General features: G+C 43.1%; 1 protein-coding gene across 1 annotated transcript; it reads left to right on the top strand.

Annotated features, from left to right (window-relative positions):
• Positions 1-5,957: 5,957 nt before the first annotated feature.
• Positions 5,958-22,392, top strand: LOC112247346. The gene is made up of 14 exons (XM_042320332.1): positions 5,958-6,045; positions 6,264-7,920; positions 8,077-8,215; positions 9,311-9,405; positions 10,163-10,221; positions 11,289-11,430; positions 11,638-11,801; positions 11,931-12,085; positions 12,219-12,296; positions 12,480-12,669; positions 13,235-13,362; positions 13,648-13,764; positions 21,535-21,642; positions 21,911-22,392. Exons 2-14 carry the CDS (start codon positions 6,438-6,440, stop codon positions 22,005-22,007), a joined length of 2,955 nt encoding a protein of 984 aa, XP_042176266.1. The 5' UTR covers positions 5,958-6,045; positions 6,264-6,437; the 3' UTR covers positions 22,008-22,392.
• Positions 22,393-22,519: the final 127 nt, after the last annotated feature.

Raw genomic sequence — 22,519 nt, 5'->3', positions numbered from 1 at the left:
CAATGGACATTGCATGGTTATGTAATCGATTGTATACACCTGACAGCAACGGGTGTGGCTGAAATAGCCCAATCCACTAATTTGAAGGGGTGTCCACATACTTTTGTATATATAGTGTATATATGTATATTTACAAAAAAAATGAATATTGATCTAAATAAATCTTTAAAGTTCTTTTTAATGTTTTGTAAAAAATAAATGTGATGCAAAGTATTTCAGGAATTTTTCAGTCAGAGGATCTACTTACAAGTTTATTGAAGCTATGGGTTGGGGGTCAAAGTCAACTATTTTTAAAGACTACTGTCACTTGACTTGACTGGTAGCACCATGGGTTTTACTATAAAGATATAGCACAATCTTTTACAACACAGATGAACTGTTTCAGATTCTCTGATGTCATTGGAGTCAGGTGGCACAGGTTTGGTTAACTGTCTGTTTGTGTTGAACTAAATGTGATATTATTGAAGGTTTCAGTCAGTCACCTGGCAAGTGGATTTGAGAGTTTTAACATAAATATGTGATGTTAGCAACAGTAGAATACAGTGCCTTTCGGAAAGTATTCAGACCCCTTGACTTATTCCACATTTTGTTAGGTTACAGCCTTATTCTAAAATGGATTAAATTGTTTTTTTCCCCTCATCAATCTGCACAAAATACCCAATAATTACAAAGCAAAAACAGATTTTTAGAAATTGTTGTTAATTTATTAAAAATAAAGACCAGAAATATCACATTTACATGATTATTGAAACCTTTTAGTCAGTACTTTGTTGAAGTACCTTTGGCAGCGATTACAGCCTTGAGTCTTCTTAGGTATAACGCTACACCTGTATTTGGGGAGTTTCTCCCATTCTTCTCTGCAGATCTTCTCAAGCTCTGTCAGGTTGGATGGGGAGCGTTGCTGCACAGCTATTTTCAGGTCTCTCCAAAGATGTTCGATCGGGTTCTGGCTGGGCCACTCAAGGACATTCAGATACTTGTCCCGAAGCCCCTCCTGCGTTGTCTTGGCTGTGTGCTTAGGGTTGTTGTCTTGTTGGAAGGTGAACCTTCGCCCCAGTCTGAGGACCTGAGCGTTCTGGAGTAGGTTTTCATCAAGGATCACTCTGTACTTTGCTCCGTTCATCTTTCTCTCAATCCTGACCAGTCTCCCAGTCCCTGCCGCTGAAAAACATCCCCACAGTATGAAGCTGCCTCCACCGTGCTTCACCGTAGGGATGGTGCCAGGTTTCCTCCAGATGTGACACTTGGCATTCAGGCCAAAGAGTTCGATCTTGTTCTTTAGGTGCCTTTTGGCAAACTCCAAGCGGGCTGTCATGTGTGTTTTACTAAGGAGTGGCTTCCATCTGGCCACTCTACCATAAAGGCCTGATTGATAGAGTTCTGCAGAGATGGATCTCCACAGAGGAACTCTAAAACTCTGTCAGAGTGACCATCGGGCTCATGGTAACCTCCCTGACCAAGGCCCTTCTACCCCGATTGCTCAGTTTGGCCTGGCAGCCAACTCTAGGAAGAGTCTTGGTGGTTCCAAACTTCTTCTATTTTAGAATGATGAAGGCCTCTGTGTTCTTGGGGACCTTCAATGCTGCAGAATTTTTGGGGGTATTCTTCCCCAGATCTGTGTCTTGAAACAATCCTGTCTCGAAGCTGTACGGACAATTCCTTCGTTCTCATGGCTTGGTTTTTGCTCTAGAAGAAAAAGAAACGCACAGCTATTTAGGCGAGGTGCTGGCTAGCGGAGTAGAACACTTGAAAATAAAGGAGAGTCACACACTCTAGGAGCTCAGATGCAAAAATGTAATGTCCAACGTTCCGACAGCCAAGCAGAAACGTTGGATATTACATTCTTGCATCTGAGCTCCTAGAGTGTGTGACTCTCCTTTGGTTTTTGCTCTGACATGCATTCTCAACTGTGGGACCTTATATAGACAGGAGTGTGCCTTTCCACATGTCCAATCAATTGATTTTACCACAGGTGGACTCCCATCAAGTTGTAGAAACATCTCAAGGATGATCAATGGAAACAGGATGCACCCGAGCACAATTTCGAGTCTCATAGCAAAGGGTCTGAATACTTATGTAAATAAGGTATTTCTGGTTTTAGTTAAATTTGCAAACATTTAAAAAAAACTGTTTTCACTTTGTCATTATGGGGTATTGTGTGTAGATTGCTGAGGATTTGTATGTATTTAATCCATTTTAGAATAAGGCTGTAACGCAACAAAAGGAGGGAAAAGGCAAGGGGTCTGAAAACTTTCCGAAGGTACTGTACATCTCATGGTCAGTCGGAACTGAAATGCCAGGCTGTAGAGAAAAGGAAAGACATTCATGGCTGTTATTTTATGATTGTAGTGGTTGACCAATAAGATGATGCATTAGTAAGATATTGGTGAAGCATCGTGGCAGATGATTGGTAAGTGATGGTTCGAATGGGAGGGCCATACAGCTCAGTCTAATATCTACTTATTATGTTACCTTAAGTACAGTAATATTGAGAGAAGCAGCTGTTTGTTGGGGGAAAACATGTTCAGATTCATTGGTTGTGAGTGAAAGGTAATACAGCATGAACAGAATTCTGATCAGCCGAAATAGCAAAATACACTTAATGGCCAGTTTATTAGGTATACCCATCTTGCCTCCAGAACAGCCTGAATTCAGTGCACCTAGCTCCTACGATCATACCACATACAAAGTCACTTAGGGCACTGGTTTTGCCCATTCTAACAATCAATGGAACAGTAACTGAATGCCTCCCTGCCTGTCTGCCTGCTTTATGTAGCAAGACACGGCCACCTGACTCACTATCTGTAGGAGCGAATCATTTTTGTGAACGGGGTGAACCTAATAAACTGGCCACTGAGTGTATATCAATTTTGACCGTATTCTCAGGAAAGGACATACGCACGTTGAATTATGTCTCTGTGTGTGCAAACACAATATGATCTAAACGAACACCACATTGAAACACACAACTTACTTTATAGTCGTAAACATTTTGTGAATATAAAATATCCTTTAATTAACCCTATCATTATATCTCAACAGGTTTGTAGCCATAAATGTCAGTTAAATTCTGTATCTTTTATTCTCTAACACACAGGCACTGACTCATTGTCACAGCTCAATCTTCTGGTCCCAATTTACAAGTACTCTAATGACCCACAATGTATTTAACTCGTCTGCAGTACTGTAGGATGACCACAGAAATCACTCTCATTACCCCTATTCTATTAGCCACAGTGTAATCATCAAATGTGTTTTCATGTGAATAAACGATAACGTTATGCGTAACCAGCTTTAAACAGTGGGCTGAACCAAGGAGATGTTCTCCCACGGCACTGACTTCAAAACATACTTGTTTTCTTTTTCTCAGAGACGTTACCCCCCACACACACACACACACACACACACAAGTATAACACAATGTATAGGCCTAATGTATACACATGTACAATAAGACATGCCCTAGCGTCAGTACTTTGTTAATAGGCCACACCCTTTAGTGGGCCTGACCTCACTCATGCTGTGGATGAGCTCTGAGCTGCAGACTGCATGCCTTCGTCTGTAAATACTGTTATATAGAGAAAAGCCAATCGTGGTGCAGAACTTTCTTTCTTTGTGTCTTTCCCTTGTAAGCAACCCATGTGTAGGTTACCTTCCAGCTTAGATGCATGCACGACATCCATATTTTAGCAAGTGGGTAGTGCACAGTGGGTAGTGCACAGTGGGTAGTGCACAGAATAACCTTGAGTGACGTTGTGCGAGGTGTAGGGGGTTTTCAGTTCAGCGTTCGTTATTCTGAAAGCCACTAGAAGCCAACTGTCCGCCTGACATTTTTGGAGCATTAAAAGAAGCCAATCAGATGGCAAGAAATTAAATTCTATAATGATGGTCAGAGGAAATGCATAATGAAACCAGTGATCATGTAGAACCATAAACCAGTTTAGCAGATTCATTTGATTTAAATCCAGCACGTTTGATACTGCATTTTAAAACATGGGGACTATTGACCATTTGGAATTGTGTCTCAAGTAGAATAGGTTGCTTTTATGTGTCTGTGACCATAAACATAGCTAGATGTCTAACACCTGACCTTATTGCTAACAGATGTCACTGATGATGTTAGCATGGACACACACATCATGTTATCCATATCATAACGAGTCAGTCTATGACAAAGGCCGTGGTATTCTGTGGACGATAAAGTTCTGAAGCCCAATAACACCGTAGCATTCTCCTTTGTATTATCTATTTCTCGGCCTTTCTATCATGTTTTCTTAGCAGGGAAACTGCCCACAATGAAGCTCTTTTATTTGAGCTACAGAACATGTTTAGTTTGTTTGTAATGTTTTTCAATCAGTGTTTAAGGACTGAGAGTTGAAAGTACCATGCTAGTGATAAAGCTATGTCATCACAAGTTGAAAGACTGAAATGCAATTTATACACTGCTGATTTGGCCGTCAAGACTGCTCGGCACAAATACTGTGATTAAAAAACAACATGCAATCACATGAGTTGATGTCATACGTACCACCCACTTTCTCTTCAGTGATCTGATTAAAAAAGGTCGTCCAGGTGTATGACACGTATATGCAAACCTGTAAGACATCACATGGTACAGATGGAAGGAGATGTTCTTTCATAGATTATTTCGATGTTAAATGGGCATGTAACGTGTTTTGCACGGATAGCAGCGTTACCCTCCGTAGCTGTTTGTTGTTATCAGTTTGTAGGACTTGTTTTTTTTCTTATTCCGTCTCTTTTAAAACAACTCTGGGAGTAAATTGAAAAAAAAAAGAGCAAGTTTTCAGTTGTTTGACCACTGCTGGAACACAAAGCCTTATGAACTTTGTAAAGTGAATTTTGAATGTTTGTATGTTCAAAGAAAAACATGGTTGTTTTATATGTTAATACTGCCACAATAAAGCCCCCCAAATGAATATATATTGAAATATGGTGTACTGTTAAGTTAATTAATTTATTGAACATAAAAGAGCATGTACACTTTTGAAATTAGCACAACCTTCAATCAGAAAACACGATATTTTAATAATATTGGCAAATAAGGTTAATTAAAGGTCCAATGTAGCCATTTTTATCTCAATATCAAATCATTTCTGGGTAACAATTAAGTACCTTGCTGTGGTTGTTTTCAATAAAATAATTCAACAAGAATAGCTACTTAGCAAAAAAGCAACGACTGTGAGGAAAACAGAAAACTCTTTATTATTGCTCTATTAAAAACTCCATCCCGCCGCCTTTTCAAACAGCTCTTACACTAAAAGAGCATTATCATTATTCCAACCCCAAGGTGTGGAAATATATATAAAACACAGAGAAATTATGTTTTTGACTGCACTGGGCCTTTAAGCTTGTGGTTTATGTGGACTGTACATTGAAATACAAATTCTAAAACCCATTTTGTTTACCTAATGCCTATGTAACTCTACCCCATGGTGTACTGTATGTGACTAGTGTATGGTGTGACAGGTGTTTAAAAGGAGATTGTACACAGTGAATGCAGAGCCATTTTCTTTCTTTCTTGGTATGATGAGTAAATCAACATGTCAATAACTTAGCTAAAGAACCTTATGTAATCTAAAACGATAAAGAGCACAGGCCTCGGTATAAAAGTGGACACACAGTGCTCTTGCAGTCAGCTATTATAGTCAAGGAGTTAAATTCAGGTAAAAAATAATAATAAAACGAATGACCTCAAGTGTCGCTTCTCAGATTTCACAGTCCATAGTCTCCGTATCGTGGTCTTGCAGAGTAGGTCTATTTATGTGGTTGACTATGCCTGCATTATTAATGTGGAAACAATATTGTTTCTACTATAAAGCATTGTCCTTTGAAAGCATGCATTTACTTTCTCTATGAGGGTATACATTTGTATTTACATTTGTCGCTATGGAGACTGGCCAATCCCTGTAGTGGGCTGTCTCTCGCTGCAGTCTCCCTTGGTGAGTAAGTATGTGTCTTGTTTCTATAACAACGTTTGTGTGAGCAGCTCAGCAGCTGAAGAGACCGGAGTGGAGAGACTTCTGGGTAAGAAGCTATTCTTATAGCAAATGATAGCAACAAGTAAACGTTTATATGGCAAACCACTTTCAGTTGAATATGTGTGTAGGCTACTAGTTTCGTGTCTGTACTTCTGGTCTGTTGATTTTACTTAAGTGCATAGATGACATACAGTATGTTTACAACCTTACAACCAAGGCTTTAATACATTGAGTTTATCTCACTTTCTGTCATTTTGATTTCAGCATGGGTATGATTGGAGTGCCAATGGGGGGCAGCGAAAGGACGGGACGGTGGGAATGCAGACAGGGTCAGATGATGTAGTTCACATGATACTGGGTGTGGCCACAGGGTCAGAGGGTCAGAGGGCAGTGTGGTCCTGGGTCTAACAGTGTGTTAGCGGGGAGAGTTCTCTGGAGATGGATCCCGGTCTCCTGGAGGGCTCAGTCCTGACTGAGCAGCAGAAGCTACGCCATGTGTTGGACTGGGCTAAGAATTTCCTCGGGACCAGTCAGGATGGGCATAATCTCAGCAGAACCTCCCCTTCCTCCCCGCATTTGCACTCTACTTCAGCAGCGCATCGACTCGAGGTCGGTGGAAGAGCTGCTGTCTCCCAGCGTGAAACCTTCCACAATCTTGTCAGAAGCAGAAATGTGAGAGAAAACATGGTAGGCCAATCAGAGCCTCTGACCAGGCTTCCATACACCACCCCACTGCCCTGCCACACTCTCTCCCACACCCCAGGTGGCCGTGAGTTTTCTGGGCCTGAGTTTAAAGAGAATCCTGGGCATAAGGAGCTGGTCCTGTTCTCTGGGCCACAAGAGGATAACAATGACCAACCATGTTTCCTTGGTGTAGACAACCCTCAGGCAGACCAGACTCCCCACAAACCAATAGCTCCTCATCCTGAGGGGAGAGATGGTGTTTCCATCAGTGAGAGCCTAAGAGACAGAGACAGTAGCGTTACAAACTGTTGCTCCTCAGTGGACAGTGACACTATCCTATGGTTGCCTGGATATGGTCCTTTATCCAGAGCCCATGACCTCATATCAAGGGAAGGGGATTGTGGAGAGAGAGAGGACAGAGTTTTGGGAATGCAGGAACACAAAGAGGAGAAGGCGGTGGCGGAGGAGGAGGACCCAAAAACAGGCCTTGAGGGAACCAGTAGTATCATACCTTATGGATCCTCTAGGGTCGCACTAGAGGGTGAACATCTAGATTGGGGAGCCAACGGCTGGGTGTCAGAGGGCCTGAGTGTGTATGAGGAGTATCTGCTGTGTGTGTCCCGTTTGGACCACCTCAGAACAGAGCAGAACCAAGCACCTGCTGACGTCATGACCCTACCTGCAGACGTCATGACCCTACCTGCTGACGTCATGACCCTACCTGCAGACGTCATGACCCTACCTGCTGACGTCATGACCCTACCTGCAGACGTCATGACCCTACCTGCTGACGTCATGACCCTACCTGCTGACGTCATGACCCTACCTGCTGACGTCATGACCCTACCTGCTGACGTCATGACCCTACCTGCTGACGTCATGACCCTACCTGCTGATGTCATGACCCTACCTGCAGACGTCATGACCCTACCTGCTGACGTCATGACCCTACCTGCTGACGTCATGACCCTACCTGCTGACGTCATGACCCTACCTGCTGACGTCATGACCCTACCTGCAGACGTCATGACCCTACCTGCTGACGTCATGACCCTACCTGCTGACGTCATGACCCTACCTGCTGACGTCATGACCCTACCTGCTGACCAAACGGCTGACCACTCCGAGCAACCTCTGAGTGCTGAGCTGGTGGTTGCTAAGCAACATGTCCATCAGGACATCCACAACGATGGGAGGCGTGCACCATTCAAGAGTTCAGAAGTGAAGAACAGTAGAGGTATGTCTCTAATATAGCATCCTATTCAGACGTGAAATAAAACAGCATACCTACCTTACCTAGAGATGACGTACACACTCATTACATACAGCTCTGTGTGTTGTAGAGACCGTGCCATGATATCTCTGGGTGTGTTCTTTGTTTGCCTTTGGTCAGTGATGCAGCCCAAGAGCAGCGGAGGTCAACCTGGTGCCAGGAGTCAGGCTCGTGTCAGAGGTCGCGGTCATTCCTGGAGGTTCTGGGAAAGGTCAAGCCTCTCCTGGTCATCCTTCACTCATGGAGAAGTGCTGCCACGGTAACATCTATCATGAGAAATGCTGCCACGGGAACATCTTTCATGAGAAGTGCTTCCATGGTGACATCTTTCATGAGAAAAGTGTCTGCGAAATGGCATAACACAATTTTTTGTAAAAAATGTAAGTGAGTACCGGCACTTTTTTAATTCCACAAAAAACACTGGAAGCTGCCCTGTGGCAAGTCACACTCAAAGGGAGTCACACTGCTCTCTGTAGTCTATCAGCGGGACTGCACCTGCACTCAGAAAGACATCAGCATGCGTGGTGTATTCATTAGAGTATAAAACCTGAAGAACATACGCACATCCAGGTACTTTCCACAGGTCCTGGGGTTGTAGGCTAACTCATGGAAAACAGAAAGGAAAACGTCACACTGCTGCTCATGCTCCCAGGTGATATTTATTTACAACATTTCGACCCTTAGGTCTTCATCAGGCATCCATATCCCAGGTTGGGGTGGAAGGTCCTACATATAGGGGCAGTATTCATTAGTGCACACCATAGTAAAGCGTAGCAAAACATTTTGCAACAGACAAAGTTTTGCAGTGATAATGGGCATTGGGGCAGCAGGTAACCTAGTGGTTAGTGTTGGACTAGTACCTGGAAGGTTGCAAGATCGAATCCCCGAGCTGACAAGGTAAAAATCTGTCATTCTGCCCCTGAACAAGGCAGTTAACCCACCGTTCCTAGGCTGTCATTGAACATAAGAATTTGTTCTTAACTGATTTGCATAGTTAGATCAAATGAAAAAATTGTTATTGGAGAAGTTCAGGTTAGTCTCTCCTTGTTTTCACCCGTTTGCTTCCATTTAGTTCCTAGTTAATAGCCTGACCTCTAGAGATTGTATTTATTTATTTTTATTTAACCTTTATTTAACTAGGCAAGTCAGTTAAGAACAAAATCTTATTTACAATGACGGCCTACCAAAAGGCAAAAGGCCTCCTGCAGGGACAGGGGCTGGGATTAAAAATATTTAAAAAATATATATAAAACAAATCACACATCACGACAAGAGAGACAACACAACTCTACATAATACTGTAACCAGACAGATTAGATGAACTGTCACTGACATCTCCCTCCTTTGGCTGCAGGTCCCAGCACCCCAACAGACCCCACTCAGCAGGTGTAGTGTCTGAAAGTTCCTGTTCTGGACCCAGACCACCAACAACACTTCAGCTCCCTCTGGGTGAGCACAGCAGAGACAACTGCTACACTAGATTACTATATGTCCACTGATGCACATTATAATGTATATGGAACAGTTTATAGTATATCAAATCTTAGTTTATAGATACCTTTTTATCTGTAGTACACTGTCTAACTAAACCCTTTATCAAGTATAAAGTGTAATGTGACCGGTTATTACAGAACCCTGTTTCTTAGAACACAAAGCTATACAAGAATCCAGAATGCAGGGCATAAAAGGTTGAAGAAGTTACATAATGCGTGTTATGTTTTTGGGGGAAACTCAAGATCTTGGTTTGAAATTAATTTCGCCCCTCACAACCTCGCAATAGTCATAAGACTCTTCACGGATTTAGACAGAATGAAAGCGAGATTACACACACACACACACACAGACACACCCACAGACACACACACACACATGCACGCACAGACACAGACACACACACACACACATACATACATACACACACACATACATACATACACACACCCTTACTGTTACAGGTCTTTCATTTGATTTCCATGTTTTTGTTTTGCTACACTTTTTGGTTTGCTTCCTGTTTTTTAGTTTGTTGTGTTTTTTTTGTTTTTTTTTGCCTCTTCTTGGGAAAATTTTGTGGGGCACTCATGGTGGGTGTCTTTTAGGTCCCATTTGTTGTTGCTAGTCAACTTTAAGTGGACACCCACCGTAAGTGGTATGTTGTTTTGTATCTGTATCACACATGCCTGATGTAAAGCATTTTGTACTTCTTTAGGCAGTGCTGTGAATACCAATGCAACTAATATTCCTGTGACCAGGGCTCTCAAACTGGCAGTAAGATGCATTTCTATACTGTATTTCATTACTGACCGCTAAACAGTCAAACAGCTGAGCACTGGTTATGTACATCTGTGGTGTGTGTGTTGATGGTAGTGTAAAGGTCTGTGTGTTGATGGTAGTGTAAAGGTCTGTGTGTTGATGGTAGTGTAAAGATGTGTGTGTTGATGGTAGTGTAAAGGTCTGTGTGTTGATGGTAGTGTAAAGGTGTGTGTGTTGATGGTAGTGTAAAGGTGTGTGTGTTGAGTGTAGTGTACTGGTGTGTGTGTGTTGATGGTAGTGTACTGGTGTGTGTGTGTTGATGGTAGTGTACTGGTGTGTGTGCTGATGGTAGTGTACTGGTGTGTGTGTTGATGGTAGTGTAAAGGTGTGTGTGTTGATGGTAGTGTACTGGTGTGTGTGTTGATGGTAGTGTAAAGGTCTGTGTGTTGAGTGTAGTCTAAAGGTGTGTGTGTTGATGGTAGTGTAAAGGTCTGTGTGTTGATGGTAGTGTACTGGTGTGTGTGTTGAGTGTAGTGTACTGGTGTATGTGTTGAGTGTAGTGTACTGGTGTGTGTGTTGAGTGTAGTGTACTGGTGTGTGTGTTGAGTGTAGTGTACTGGTGTGTGTGTGTTGAGTGTAGTGTACTGGTGTGTGTGTGTTGATGGTAGTGTAAAGGTGTGTGTGTTGATGGTAGTGTACTGGTGTGTGTGTTGAGTGTAGTGTACTGGTGTATGTGTTGATGGTAGTGTACTGGTGTGTGTTGAGTGTAGTGTACTGGTGTGTGTGTGTTGATGGTAGTGTACTGGTGTGTGTGTTGATGGTAGTGTACTGGTGTGTGTGTTGAGTGTAGTGTACTGGTGTGTGTGTTGAGTGTAGTGTACTGGTGTGTGTGTTGATGGTAGTGTACTGGTGTGTGTGTTGAGTGTAGTGTACTGGTGTGTGTGTTGATGGTAGTGTACTGGTGTGTGTGTTGAGTGTAGTGCACTGGTGTGTTTGTTGATGGTAGTGAACTGGTGTGTGTGTTGAGGGTAGTGTACTGGTGTGTGTGTTGAGTAATCAGTAGAATACACTCTCTCCCCCAGCCTGTAGGGGGCTGTGTACAGTGGCTGTCTCTCCCTGATGAGGTATGGGTATCCATACTGTCCCTCCTGCCACACAGAGATCTGTCTACAGTGGCCCAGGTCTGCCTCCACTTGCTCCGACTGGCCAATGACCACACACTATGTAAGTCTCTGAGGAAGTAAATGAACGAGTGAGTGAGGTGTGTGGGTCTTCCTCTGTCCCCAGCTGTCCCCTAGTAAGACTCTCTGCTGAAACAGGAGTTAACGAGAGCTGTGAAATCACACACACTCACACACAAACAACAGTATACCCATAATACTTATATCAAAGTAAAAAAATATATATATTTCAAACTGTATTTCTCTTTAGGGCAGGTTGTTAGTGTGGAGAACAGCTCATCTTTAACTGACCAATGGCTGAGCAGTGTGGGTGTGCGTAATCCTCGAAGCCTGACTATCTACAGGTGCAGCGGACTGTCAATCACCCCGAGCGGGCTAAAGGAGTTTTTCAAACTAAGTCAAGCTTCTCTGGAGGTAGTTTTAACCCGTCACATACTGTACCAACTGCTGTGTTGTACAGAAAGATCGAGAACTGTAATAATGTGGAGGAAACAAAAACACTGTTATTTTTGTCCCGTTGTGAGACCTGTTCATTGGCTACAGGTGCTGAGTGTGACAAGCTGCAGTGGGCCTGGTCTCCATGGTGACCTGGTGCTGACTCTGAGTGGTCAACACTGTGATCACATGACCTGTGTGGACGTCAGCTGGAGCGGAGCGACTGACACGGGCATCAAAGCACTGACTGACACCTGCACTGGGTAGGCCTTAGTCCCATTACCATCTGTAACACATGGTTCATGTATCGCAGTTTGATGTTGTTACATAATGATATGCGTTTAACAAGGCTTTCAGATAATATGAAATAACATGGCTTGTGACGCATGTCTGCAGCCTGAAGACTGTTGTTCTCAATGGTTGCCAAGTTACAGATGAAGCCCTGAATGCCCTCGTCATAAGATGCAGAGACAGGTGAGTGTGGAAGTGTGGAAAAGGCTTTTGTACTTTGATGTGTGTGTGTGTGTGTGTGTGTGTGTGTGTGTGTGTGTGTGTGTGTGTGTGTGTGTGTGTGTGTGTGTGTGTGTGTGTGTGTGTGTGTGTGTGTGTGTGTGTGTGTAACTTGTATGTTAGTTTATTTTAATGTGTGTGTACCAGTCTGCGCAGGTTGGAAGTGTTTGGCTGCCTGTCTATCAGTCCCTCATGTCTGAACACAGTGTCAGAGTTGTGTCCTGGGCTGGAGACTCTGAACATCGGCCAGATCCCTAAGGTCACTCACCCCTATCTGACCCTGGTGACGTCACGACTCAAACGCCTTCAAGCCCTTAACCTGACTGGACTGCACGCAGTAAGTGTGTGTGTGTGTGTGTGTGTGTGTGTGTGTGTGTGTGTGTGTGTGTGTGTGTGTGTGTGTGTGTGTGTGTGTGTGTGTGTGTGTGTGTGTGTGTGTGTGTGTGTGTGTGTGTGTGTGTGTATTTGATGCTTAGTAGTCAAATCAAATCAGATCAAATCTTATTGGTTACATACGCATAGTTAGCAGATGTTAATTTGAGTGTAGTGAAATGCTTGTGCTTCTAGTTCCTACAGTGTAGTAATATCTAACAAGTAATCTAACAAATTCACAACAACTACCTAATACACACAAATGTAAAGGGATGAATAAGAATATGTACATAGAAATATATGGATGAGAGATGGCCGTGCGGCTTAGGCAAGATGCAGTAGATGGTATAAAATACAGTATATATATGGATGAGCGATGGCCGTGAGGCTTAGGCAAGATGCAGTAGATGGTGTAGAATACAGTATATATGTACATATGAGATTAGTAATGTAGGATATGTAAATATTATTAGTAATGTAGGATATGTAAATATTATTAGTAGTCATTGATGTTCATCCCACCTGTATAGGTGAGTGATCAGACAGTTCATCAGGTCCTCCTGCAGTGCCCTGAACTCCAGAGGCTGACCCTCAGCTCCTGCCCTGGAGTCACTGACATGAGCCTGCACAAGATCAGCACCCACACTCCCCACATCAGGTATGCTTCTATGTATACGCAAACAGCCAGCCTGTAAGTCAATCACTCATTCATTCAGTCATTCACTCTTGTTTCACACGTTTGCTTGTATGTGTGTGTGTGTGTGTGTGTGTGTGTGTGTGTGTGTGTGTGTCTGTGTGTGTGTGTGTGTGTGTGTGTGTGTGTGTGTGTGTGTGTGTGTGTGTGTGTGTGTGTGTGTGTGTGTGTGTGTGTCGTCTGTGTCTTTGTCTGTGGTGTGTCTGTGGTGTGTGTATGCATGTCTGTCTGTGTCTGTGTGTGTGTCAGGTTGTTGGATCTAAGTGGCTGCGGTAAGGTGAGTGATGCTGGTGTTAAGGCTGTAGCTGTGGCCTGTAGATGCCTGCAGTACCTGGACCTGAGCTCCACCGCCACAGGGACCAGAGGGTAGGCTACACTATCAGTGTGTCTTAAATGGCACCCTATTTCCTTTATAGTGCACTACTTGTATTATGTGTTTATTAGCTTTTGCAGAAGCAGCAGATACTCTTCCTGGGGTCCATAGGTTTCTGATACTGTACTATATAGGGAATCTGGTGCCATTTGGGACAGAGACTATGTTACAGGGCTACTATAATATATCACATACTCTACATCTACTTCCGGCACTGACAGAGATGGCCGCCTCGCTTCGCGTTCCTAGGAAACTATGGAGTATTTTGTTTTTTTACGTGTTATTTATTACATTGGTACCCCAGGTCATCTTAGGTTTTATTACATACAGTCGGGAGGAACTACTGGATATAAGAGCAACGTCAACTCACCATCATTACGACCAGGAATACGACTTTCCCGAAGCGGATCCTGTGTTTTGCCCACCACCCAGGACAATGGATCGGATCCCAGCCGGGGGACCAATAGAACCACGCCGTAAAAGGGGCAGACGAAGCGGTCTTCTGGTCAGGCTCCGGAGACGGGCACATCGCGCACCGCTCCCGAGCATACTACTCGCCAATGTCCAGTCTCTTGACAACAAGGTTGATGAAATCCGAGCAAGGGTAGCATTCCAGAGAGACATCAGAGACTGTAACGTTCTTTGCTTCACGGAAACATAGCTCACTCGAGAGACTCTAACGGAGTCGGTACAGCCAGCTGGTTTCTTCACGCATCGTGCCAACAGAAACAAACATCTTTCTGGTAAGAAGAGGGGCGGGTGGGTATGCCTTATGGTTAATGAGACGTGGTGTGGTCACAACAACATACAGGAACTCAAGTCCTTCTGTTCACCTGACTTAGAATTCCTCACAATCAAATGTCGACCGCATTATCTGCCAAGAGAATTCTCTTCGATTATAATCACAGCCGCATATATTCTCCCCCAAGCAGACACATCGATGGCCCTGAACAAACTTTATTTGACTCTATGTAAACTGGAAACCACATATCCTGAGGCTGCATTCATTGTAGCTGAGGATTTTAACAAGGCTAATCTGAAAACAAGACTCCCTAAATTCTATCAGCATATTGATTGTGCTACCAGGGCTGGTAAAACCCTGGATCATTGTTATTCTAACTTCCGCGATGCATATAAGGCTCTCCCCGCCCTCATTTCGGAAAGGCTGACCACGACTCCATTTTGATGCTTCCAGCCTATAGACAGAAACTGAAAATGGAAGCTCCCGCGCTCAGGTCTGGTCAACGCTGATCCGACCAATCTGATTCCACGCTTCAAGATTGCTTCAATCACGTGGATTGGGATATGTTCCGCATTGCGTCAAACAACAACATTGACGAATAAGCTGTTCATTAGCAAGTGCATTGGCGATGTTGTACCCACAGCAACTATCAAAACATTCCCCAACCAGAAACCATGGATTGATGGCAGCATTCACGCAAAACTGAAAGCGCGAACCACTGCTTTTGACCAGAAACATGACGGCAATCAAACAAGCTAAGCATCAGTATAGAGACAAGTAGAGTCACAATTCAACGGTTCAGACACAAGAGGTATGTGGCAGGGTCTACAGTCAATCACGGATTATAAAAAGAAAACCAGCCCCATCGCGGACCGGGATGTCTTGCTCCCAGACAGACTAAACAACTTCTTTGCTCGCTTTGAGGACAATACAGTGCCACTGACACGGCCCGCTACCAAAACCTACGGACTCTCCTTCACTGCAGCCAACGTGAGTAAAACATTTAAACGTGTTAACCCTCGCAAGGCTGGAAGCCCAGACGGCATCCCCAGCCGCATCCTCAGAGCATGCGCAGACCAGCTGGCTGGTGTGTTTACAGATATATTCAATCAACCCTTATCCCAGTCTGCTGTTCCCACAAGCTTCAAGAGGGCCACCATTGTTCCTGTTCCCAAGAAAGCTAAGGTAACTGAGTTAAATGACTACCACCCTGTAGCACTCACTTCTGTCATCATGAAGTGCTTTGAGAGACTAGTCAAGGACAACTCACCTCCACCCTACCTGACACCCTAGACCCACTCCAATTTGCTTACCGCCTCAATAGGTCCACAGACGACACAATCGCAACCACACTGCACACTGCCCTAAACCATCTGTACAAGAGGAATACCTATGTGAGAATGCTGTTCATCGACTACAGCTCAGCATTTAACACCATAGTACCCTCTAAACTCGTCATCAAGCTCGAGACCCTGGGTCTCGACCCTGCCCTGTGCAGCTGGGTACTGGACTTCCTGACGGTCCGCCCCCAGGTGGTGAGGGTAGGTAACAACATCTCCACCCCACTGATCCTCAACACTGGGGCCCCACAAGGGTGCGTTCTGAGCGCTTTCCTGTACTCCCTGTTCACCCACGACTGCGTGGCCATGCACGCCTCTAACTCAATCATCAAGTCTGCAGACGATTGTGTGTTTCAGGAATCAGCAGAGGGAGCAACCCCCATCCACATCGACGGGACAGTAGTGGAGAGGGTAGTAAGTTTTAAGTTCCTCGGAGGACACATCACAGACAAACTGATTTGGTCCACTCACACAGACAGCGTTGTGAAGAAGGCGCAGCAGCACCTCTTCAACCTCAGGAGGCTGAAGAAATTTGGCTTGTCACCAAAAGCACTCACAAACTTCTACAGATGCACAATCGAGAGCATCCTGGCGGGCTGTATCACCGACTGGTACGGCAACTGCTCTGCCCACAACCGTAAGGCTCTCGAGAGGGTAGTGAGGTCTGCACAACGCATCACCGGGGGCAAACTACCTGCCCTCCAGGACACCTACACCACCCGATGTCACAGGAAGGCCATAAAGATCATCAAGGACAACAACCACCCCAGCCACTGCCTGTTCACCCCGCTATCATCCAGAAGGCCAGGTCAGTACAGGTGCATCAAAGCAGGGACCGAGAGACTGAAAAACAGCTTCTCAAGGCCATCATCTCAAGGCCATCAGACTGTTAAACAGCCACCACTAACATTGAGTGGCTGCTGTTATACATGTAAAAAATGTATCACTAGCCACTTTAAACAATGCCACTTAATATAATGTTTACATACCCTACATTACTAATCTCATATGTATATACTGTACTCTATACCATCTACTGCATCTTGCCATCTTTATGTAATACATGTATCACTAGCCACTTTAAACAATGCCACTTATATAATGTTTTACATACCCATACCCTACCCTACTGTACTTGATACCATCTACTGCATCTTGCCTATGCCGTTCTGTACCATCACTCATTCATATATCTTTATGTACATATTCTTCATCCCTTTACACTTGTGTGTATAAGGTAACTGTTGTGAAATTGTTAGGTTAGATTACTCGTTGGTTATTACTGCATTGTCGGAACTAGAAGCACAAGCATTTCGCTACACTCGCATTAACATCTGCTAACCATGTGTATGTGACACAAAATTTGATTTGATTTGACTCAACCTGCACTTGAATTGCACTTCCACTGGTTGCCGTGTCTGTAACTTTGTTGACACACAACACATTAATATTGTTCATTGGATTCTTCCATTAATCTGCACACTATGAAAGGGATTGGTTATTCACTAGCAACAAACTACTAGAGACTTTAATGACCGCACAGTGACCACTGTCACAAAGACGCACTGCTTTAAAGCAATGATTAAGCTCGGACCACTGCTTTTAACCCAGCTGATTACAAAGCCCACTTGTCCAAACTTAAAGGACCCTACGAAATCGACTTTGATTGACCTCATATTTTCAAATAGTCCAGAGAAATATTCTGGGAGTGGGGTATTTGCTATGGATATTAGTGTCCAATGCCTCATTGTATGTGTCAGGGATATACAGATGCCTCGATCCAAACCTTGTTTTATTAACAAGAGGAATTTTGATCATTTCAATGAACAGGCCTTTTTTTGTGATCTTTATTTTGGTGACTTTGATTGTATTGCATCTATACCTGACCCAGAGTTGGCTCTGAACCACTTCTCAAATGTTTCAATTGTTTTATAGATAAACATTGTCGTGTCTTTGGCTATGCCGGATTAAGTGGTATGACATGCTATTCTATAAAATCCTTTCTCTGTAATTAATATTACCTGATTGAGCTAATCATGTAAATGTAACTAACGAGAAAGTCGGCGCACCACAAAATAATATTTATAGAGCTGTTATCTTCCGAATAAACTCTTAAAGACCTAGTAATATTTTACATCAATAGCAGTCAATATTAATCGGCACCTTAATTCAGTCTCATCTGAAAGTTGTAAATTCTTGGTTATCTTCACGAACCCTGGCTAACAAGTTGAATCAGCAATACAAAATTGGGTTTAATTATTTATGTACTAAATACCTAACTAATCACACAGAATTACATATACACAGAATGAATCATATATTGATTACAAATGATGTCATAAATAAAGGAAAACGTCCCTAGCGGATGGAACAGATATGACAGCTGGTTACACAAAGAACGGGGGTTGGGTTTGAGTGAAAGAGCGGGAAGACTGAAGAACAAAGGGATGTCTCTATCGGGCCGTAGGCAGCTACTCTATCGTAAATACAGGATCTTATGCATTCTAAATTACCGCCCATTTGGAAAAGGAAAATGCAATACATTTTAACTCTGAGCTGTGCTTCAATAGGTTGGTGGTAGATGGAAGGCCGTGTTGCACAACAGAGTCCTTTGTCATTTGAAGAGTGTCTCTGGTGGGGAACGGGATATGTTGTAGTGTCGTAGTTGTGTGGTAGATGGGATACTCTGTCTGTCCTTTCCTAGCCCACGTTTACAGTGGCCGCTGCTAACTCAATGGCTAGGAGGTATCACTTCAAAGTTCATACCATTCGCAACCAAAGCTCACGCTGAGGTTGGCTTAGTTCTGTAGTTGACATGTTAGTCCATTTCAACGTATGGACTGTCATCCTATTGTCCTCGGAACAGGAGGTTACATTTTCGTCAAGGGCTTATATAGTGGAGGGAGAGAAGGGTGTGTTTCATAGTTTATAACCAATGTCTCTTCACAGGGGTGGGCCACTGATTGGGCAGAGCCCTAACCTTATGAAAACCCAAATCTCTTATTTGGAAGCTAAAATTACATTTAATCTTTTCACAAATAATTTGATATTTAAACATTTGATTTGCACAACAATTCCATGTGAATCTAATAACTATAATGTGTAGACTTTCCCAGATACAGTTTAGGTCGTCCTGTCATCAGTCGTAATTTAGCAGATGGCAACCGAACTGACATCATATTCATTAAGTACCAACGCATATGGTTCCTTTCCCTCCACTTGTTTGATGTTCCCAGACTCTCTATGTTTATCAAAGGCTATTCAAAGGCTATTCCTTCTGTAGAGTCAAGAGAGAGGGAAGGGAGAAAGGTATTTATGGGGGGGTCATAAACCTTACCCACGGGCCAACGTCATGACAACATGCTCCCTTTTTTATTTGTATTTTTATTTTATTTCACCTTTATTTAACCAGGTAGGCTAGTTGAGAACAAGTTCTCATTTACAATTGCGACCTGGCCAAGATAAAGCAAAGCAGTTCGACCGGTACAACAACACACATGGAGTAAAACAAACATACAGTCAATAATACAGTAGAAAAACAAGTCTATGTACAATGTGAGCAAATGAGGTGAGACAAGGGAGGTAAAGGCAAAAAACGCCATGGTGGCGAAGTAAATACAATATAGCAAGTAAAAAATATATTTAAAAAACACTGGAATGGTAGATTTGCAGTGGAAGAATGTGCAAAGTAGAAATAGAAATAATGGGAGTGCGAAGGAGCAAAATAAATAAATAAATACAGTAGGGGGAGAGGTAGTTGTTTGGGCTAAATTTAAAAAACGTACAATTAAAAATAAGTATTGCCCTTGGTTCAGTTCAGCGCTATCTGAAGTCATACACAACAGAGATTCACAGACTCGGCAGTCTTTCAGGCGGTTGAGAAATCTGTGTGTAAAACTAGTTAAACAAGCTAAATTAGATATTATGTTAATACACTATCTGAATATACAGGGAACCCTGCTACATTTTGGAAAGATGTTACATCACTGAAGGGTTGTGTCTCCTTTTCTCTCCCCCAAATGATACATTTAGATTCCGGCCCTATTACTGACAAAATTGATATCATGAATGCATTAATCACCATTTTAGCTCTGCGGTCTGTATTTGAATGTATTTCAAGGCCAGATCTTGAAAAGAGTATTTTGGATGTTGATGGTGAATCTATTGAATAATGCTGAAAATGCTGGTTGTGTGCGTATTGTCGTTGTCCTGTTGGAAGGTGAACCTTCGCCGCAGTCTGAGGTACTGAGTGCTCCTGATCAGGTTTTCATCAAGGATCTCTCTGTACTTTTCTCCATTCATTTTTCCCTCGATCCTGACAAGTCTCCCAGTCCCTGCCACTAAAAACATTCCCACAGCATGATGCTGCCACCACCGTGCTTCCCCGTAGGGATGGTATTGGCCAGATGATGAGTTGTGTCTGGTTTCCTCCAGATGTGATGCTTGGTATTCAGGCTAAAGAGTTCAATCTTGGTTTCATCAGACCAGATCATCTTGTTTCTCATAGTCTGACAGTCCTTTAAGTGCCTTTTGGCAAACTCCAAGAGTGCTGTCATGTGCCTTTTACTGAGGAGTGGCTTCTGTCTGGCCACTCTACCATAAAGGCCTGATTGGTGGAGTGCTGCGACTCAATCCTGTCTCTGACCTTTACGGACAATTTTTTCAACTTCATGGCTTGTTTTTTTCTCTGACATGCACTGTCGACTGTGGGACCTTACATGGACAGGTGTGTGCCTTTCCAAATCATGTTCAATCAATTGAATTTACCACAGGTGGACTCCATTCAAGTTGTAGAAACATCTCAAGGATGATCATTGGGAAACAGGATGCACCTGAACTCAATTTTTTGTCTCATAGCAAAGGGTCTGAATACTTATGTAAATAAGTTTTCATTATATTTGAAGGAATATTTTAAAATATGTTTTCACTTTGTATTTATGGGGTATTGTTAGTAGATTGATGTGGATGTTTTATTTATTTAATCAATTTTAGAATAAGGCTGTAACGTAACAAAATGTGGAAAAAGTCAAGGGGTCTTATTCCTTTCCGAATGCACTGCATATATCTTTTTTTATATGGATATTTATTTTTTTGAGACAGTTTGCTACAGCAGGAATATATTCCAGCAGAAACAGGAAATGTGAGTTGGTATGTGGATTATAAATAATGGACATTTTTGTAGGGCTTGATACATTTTTCATTAGATCAAATCAAGTCTGAAATTTCAAAGTGGAAATTGCAAACTTTCAAAGCCTTTTTAAAACTCAAAAACAGTACAAATATGCATGACCTGCTTTGCAAGAAACTTCTGTGATCAAATTAAGATCCTACATTTGTAGACTAAGCCCACAGTCATGCAGAAGCTTGCAGGGTTGATATTCTAATGCTTCCATGCTTATAACATTCTTGACTTCTCCTTGGCTGTGTGTGTGTGTCACTGACTATGTGTGTAACTTGTGTGTCACTGACTATGTGTGTAACTTGTGTGTCACTGACTGTGTGTAACTTGTGTGTCACTGACTGTGTGTGTAACTTGTTTGTCACTGACTCTGTGTGTAACTTGTGTGTCACTGACTATGTGTGTAACTTGTGTGTCACTGACTGTGTGTGTAACTTGTGTGTGACTGACTGTGTGTAACTTGTGTGTCACTGACTGTGTGTAACTTGTGTGTCCCTAACAGGGTGAGCCTGTTGGCAAAGTACTGCAGCACTCATCTCCACACTGTCAAACTGAGCTTCTGCCAGATCAGCCCAGAGGCCATCCACAACCTCAGCAGGCAGTGCAAACGGTAGAACTAAAGCACACATGCATGTCAACGACGGAGGGTGGTTTTCCCCACTAACGGCTAAGGTTAACATTGGGGAGGGGAAGCTGATCCTAGATCTGTACCTTGGGAAACCCCAGAGGCATAACACACAAAGTGATGAGCAGACAGATTGAGAGGAAAAATCAACGACCCTTAGAAATGTCCGTTTTCTGTTGATTTCTGTTCAGGGAATTTTAATAAGGGCTTTATAAAAAAAAAGTCTAATGGGCCTCTCTCTCTCTGTCTCTAGTTTGAAGCTACTGCACCTCTACGGCTGTGCCTACATCCCTACTGAGAAGGAGATCAGAGACATCAACCCCACTGTTACACTCTACCCGCTGACTTGATACACACACACAGACACACTTATTGTTGAAATTGGTAACACATCTGACAAACTCCTCCACAGTTACCACGACTTTGTAAATACAGCCTGTGTGATATAAAGAATGAAGAGTGCCCACAGCACAAGTGTGTCAAGGGCCCTCCTTCCATCACCTCCTTCATACAGTGATGTGGTGTCAGGCAAGCTTTATCCAAATTACATCTATCTAGTCAAGATACAAATATTTTGTAGATTTAAAATTTTAAAAATGTACATGCTGATTGTTAGTGAAAGTTTCCCATTTTCTGGAAGGCTCCCGAGTGGTGCAGCAGTCTAAGGCACTGCATCTCAGTGCAAGAGGCGTCACTACAGACCCTGGTTTAAATCCAGGCTGTAGTGGCCCAGTGTTGTCCAGGTTTTGCCAGGGTAGACCGTCATTGTAAATAAGAATTTATTCTTAACTGACTTGCCTAGTTAAATAAAGGTTAAATACAACATATCTAGCAGCCAGACAGAAATGGGTCTCGGTCTTCT

The sequence above is a fragment of the Oncorhynchus tshawytscha genome, linkage group LG04 (genome assembly GCF_018296145.1).
Source record: "Oncorhynchus tshawytscha isolate Ot180627B linkage group LG04, Otsh_v2.0, whole genome shotgun sequence".
Classification (NCBI taxonomy): Eukaryota; Metazoa; Chordata; class Actinopteri; order Salmoniformes; family Salmonidae; genus Oncorhynchus; species Oncorhynchus tshawytscha.
Note: the sequence above shows the minus strand (reverse complement) of the source record. Positions and strands in the feature narration are given on the sequence as shown.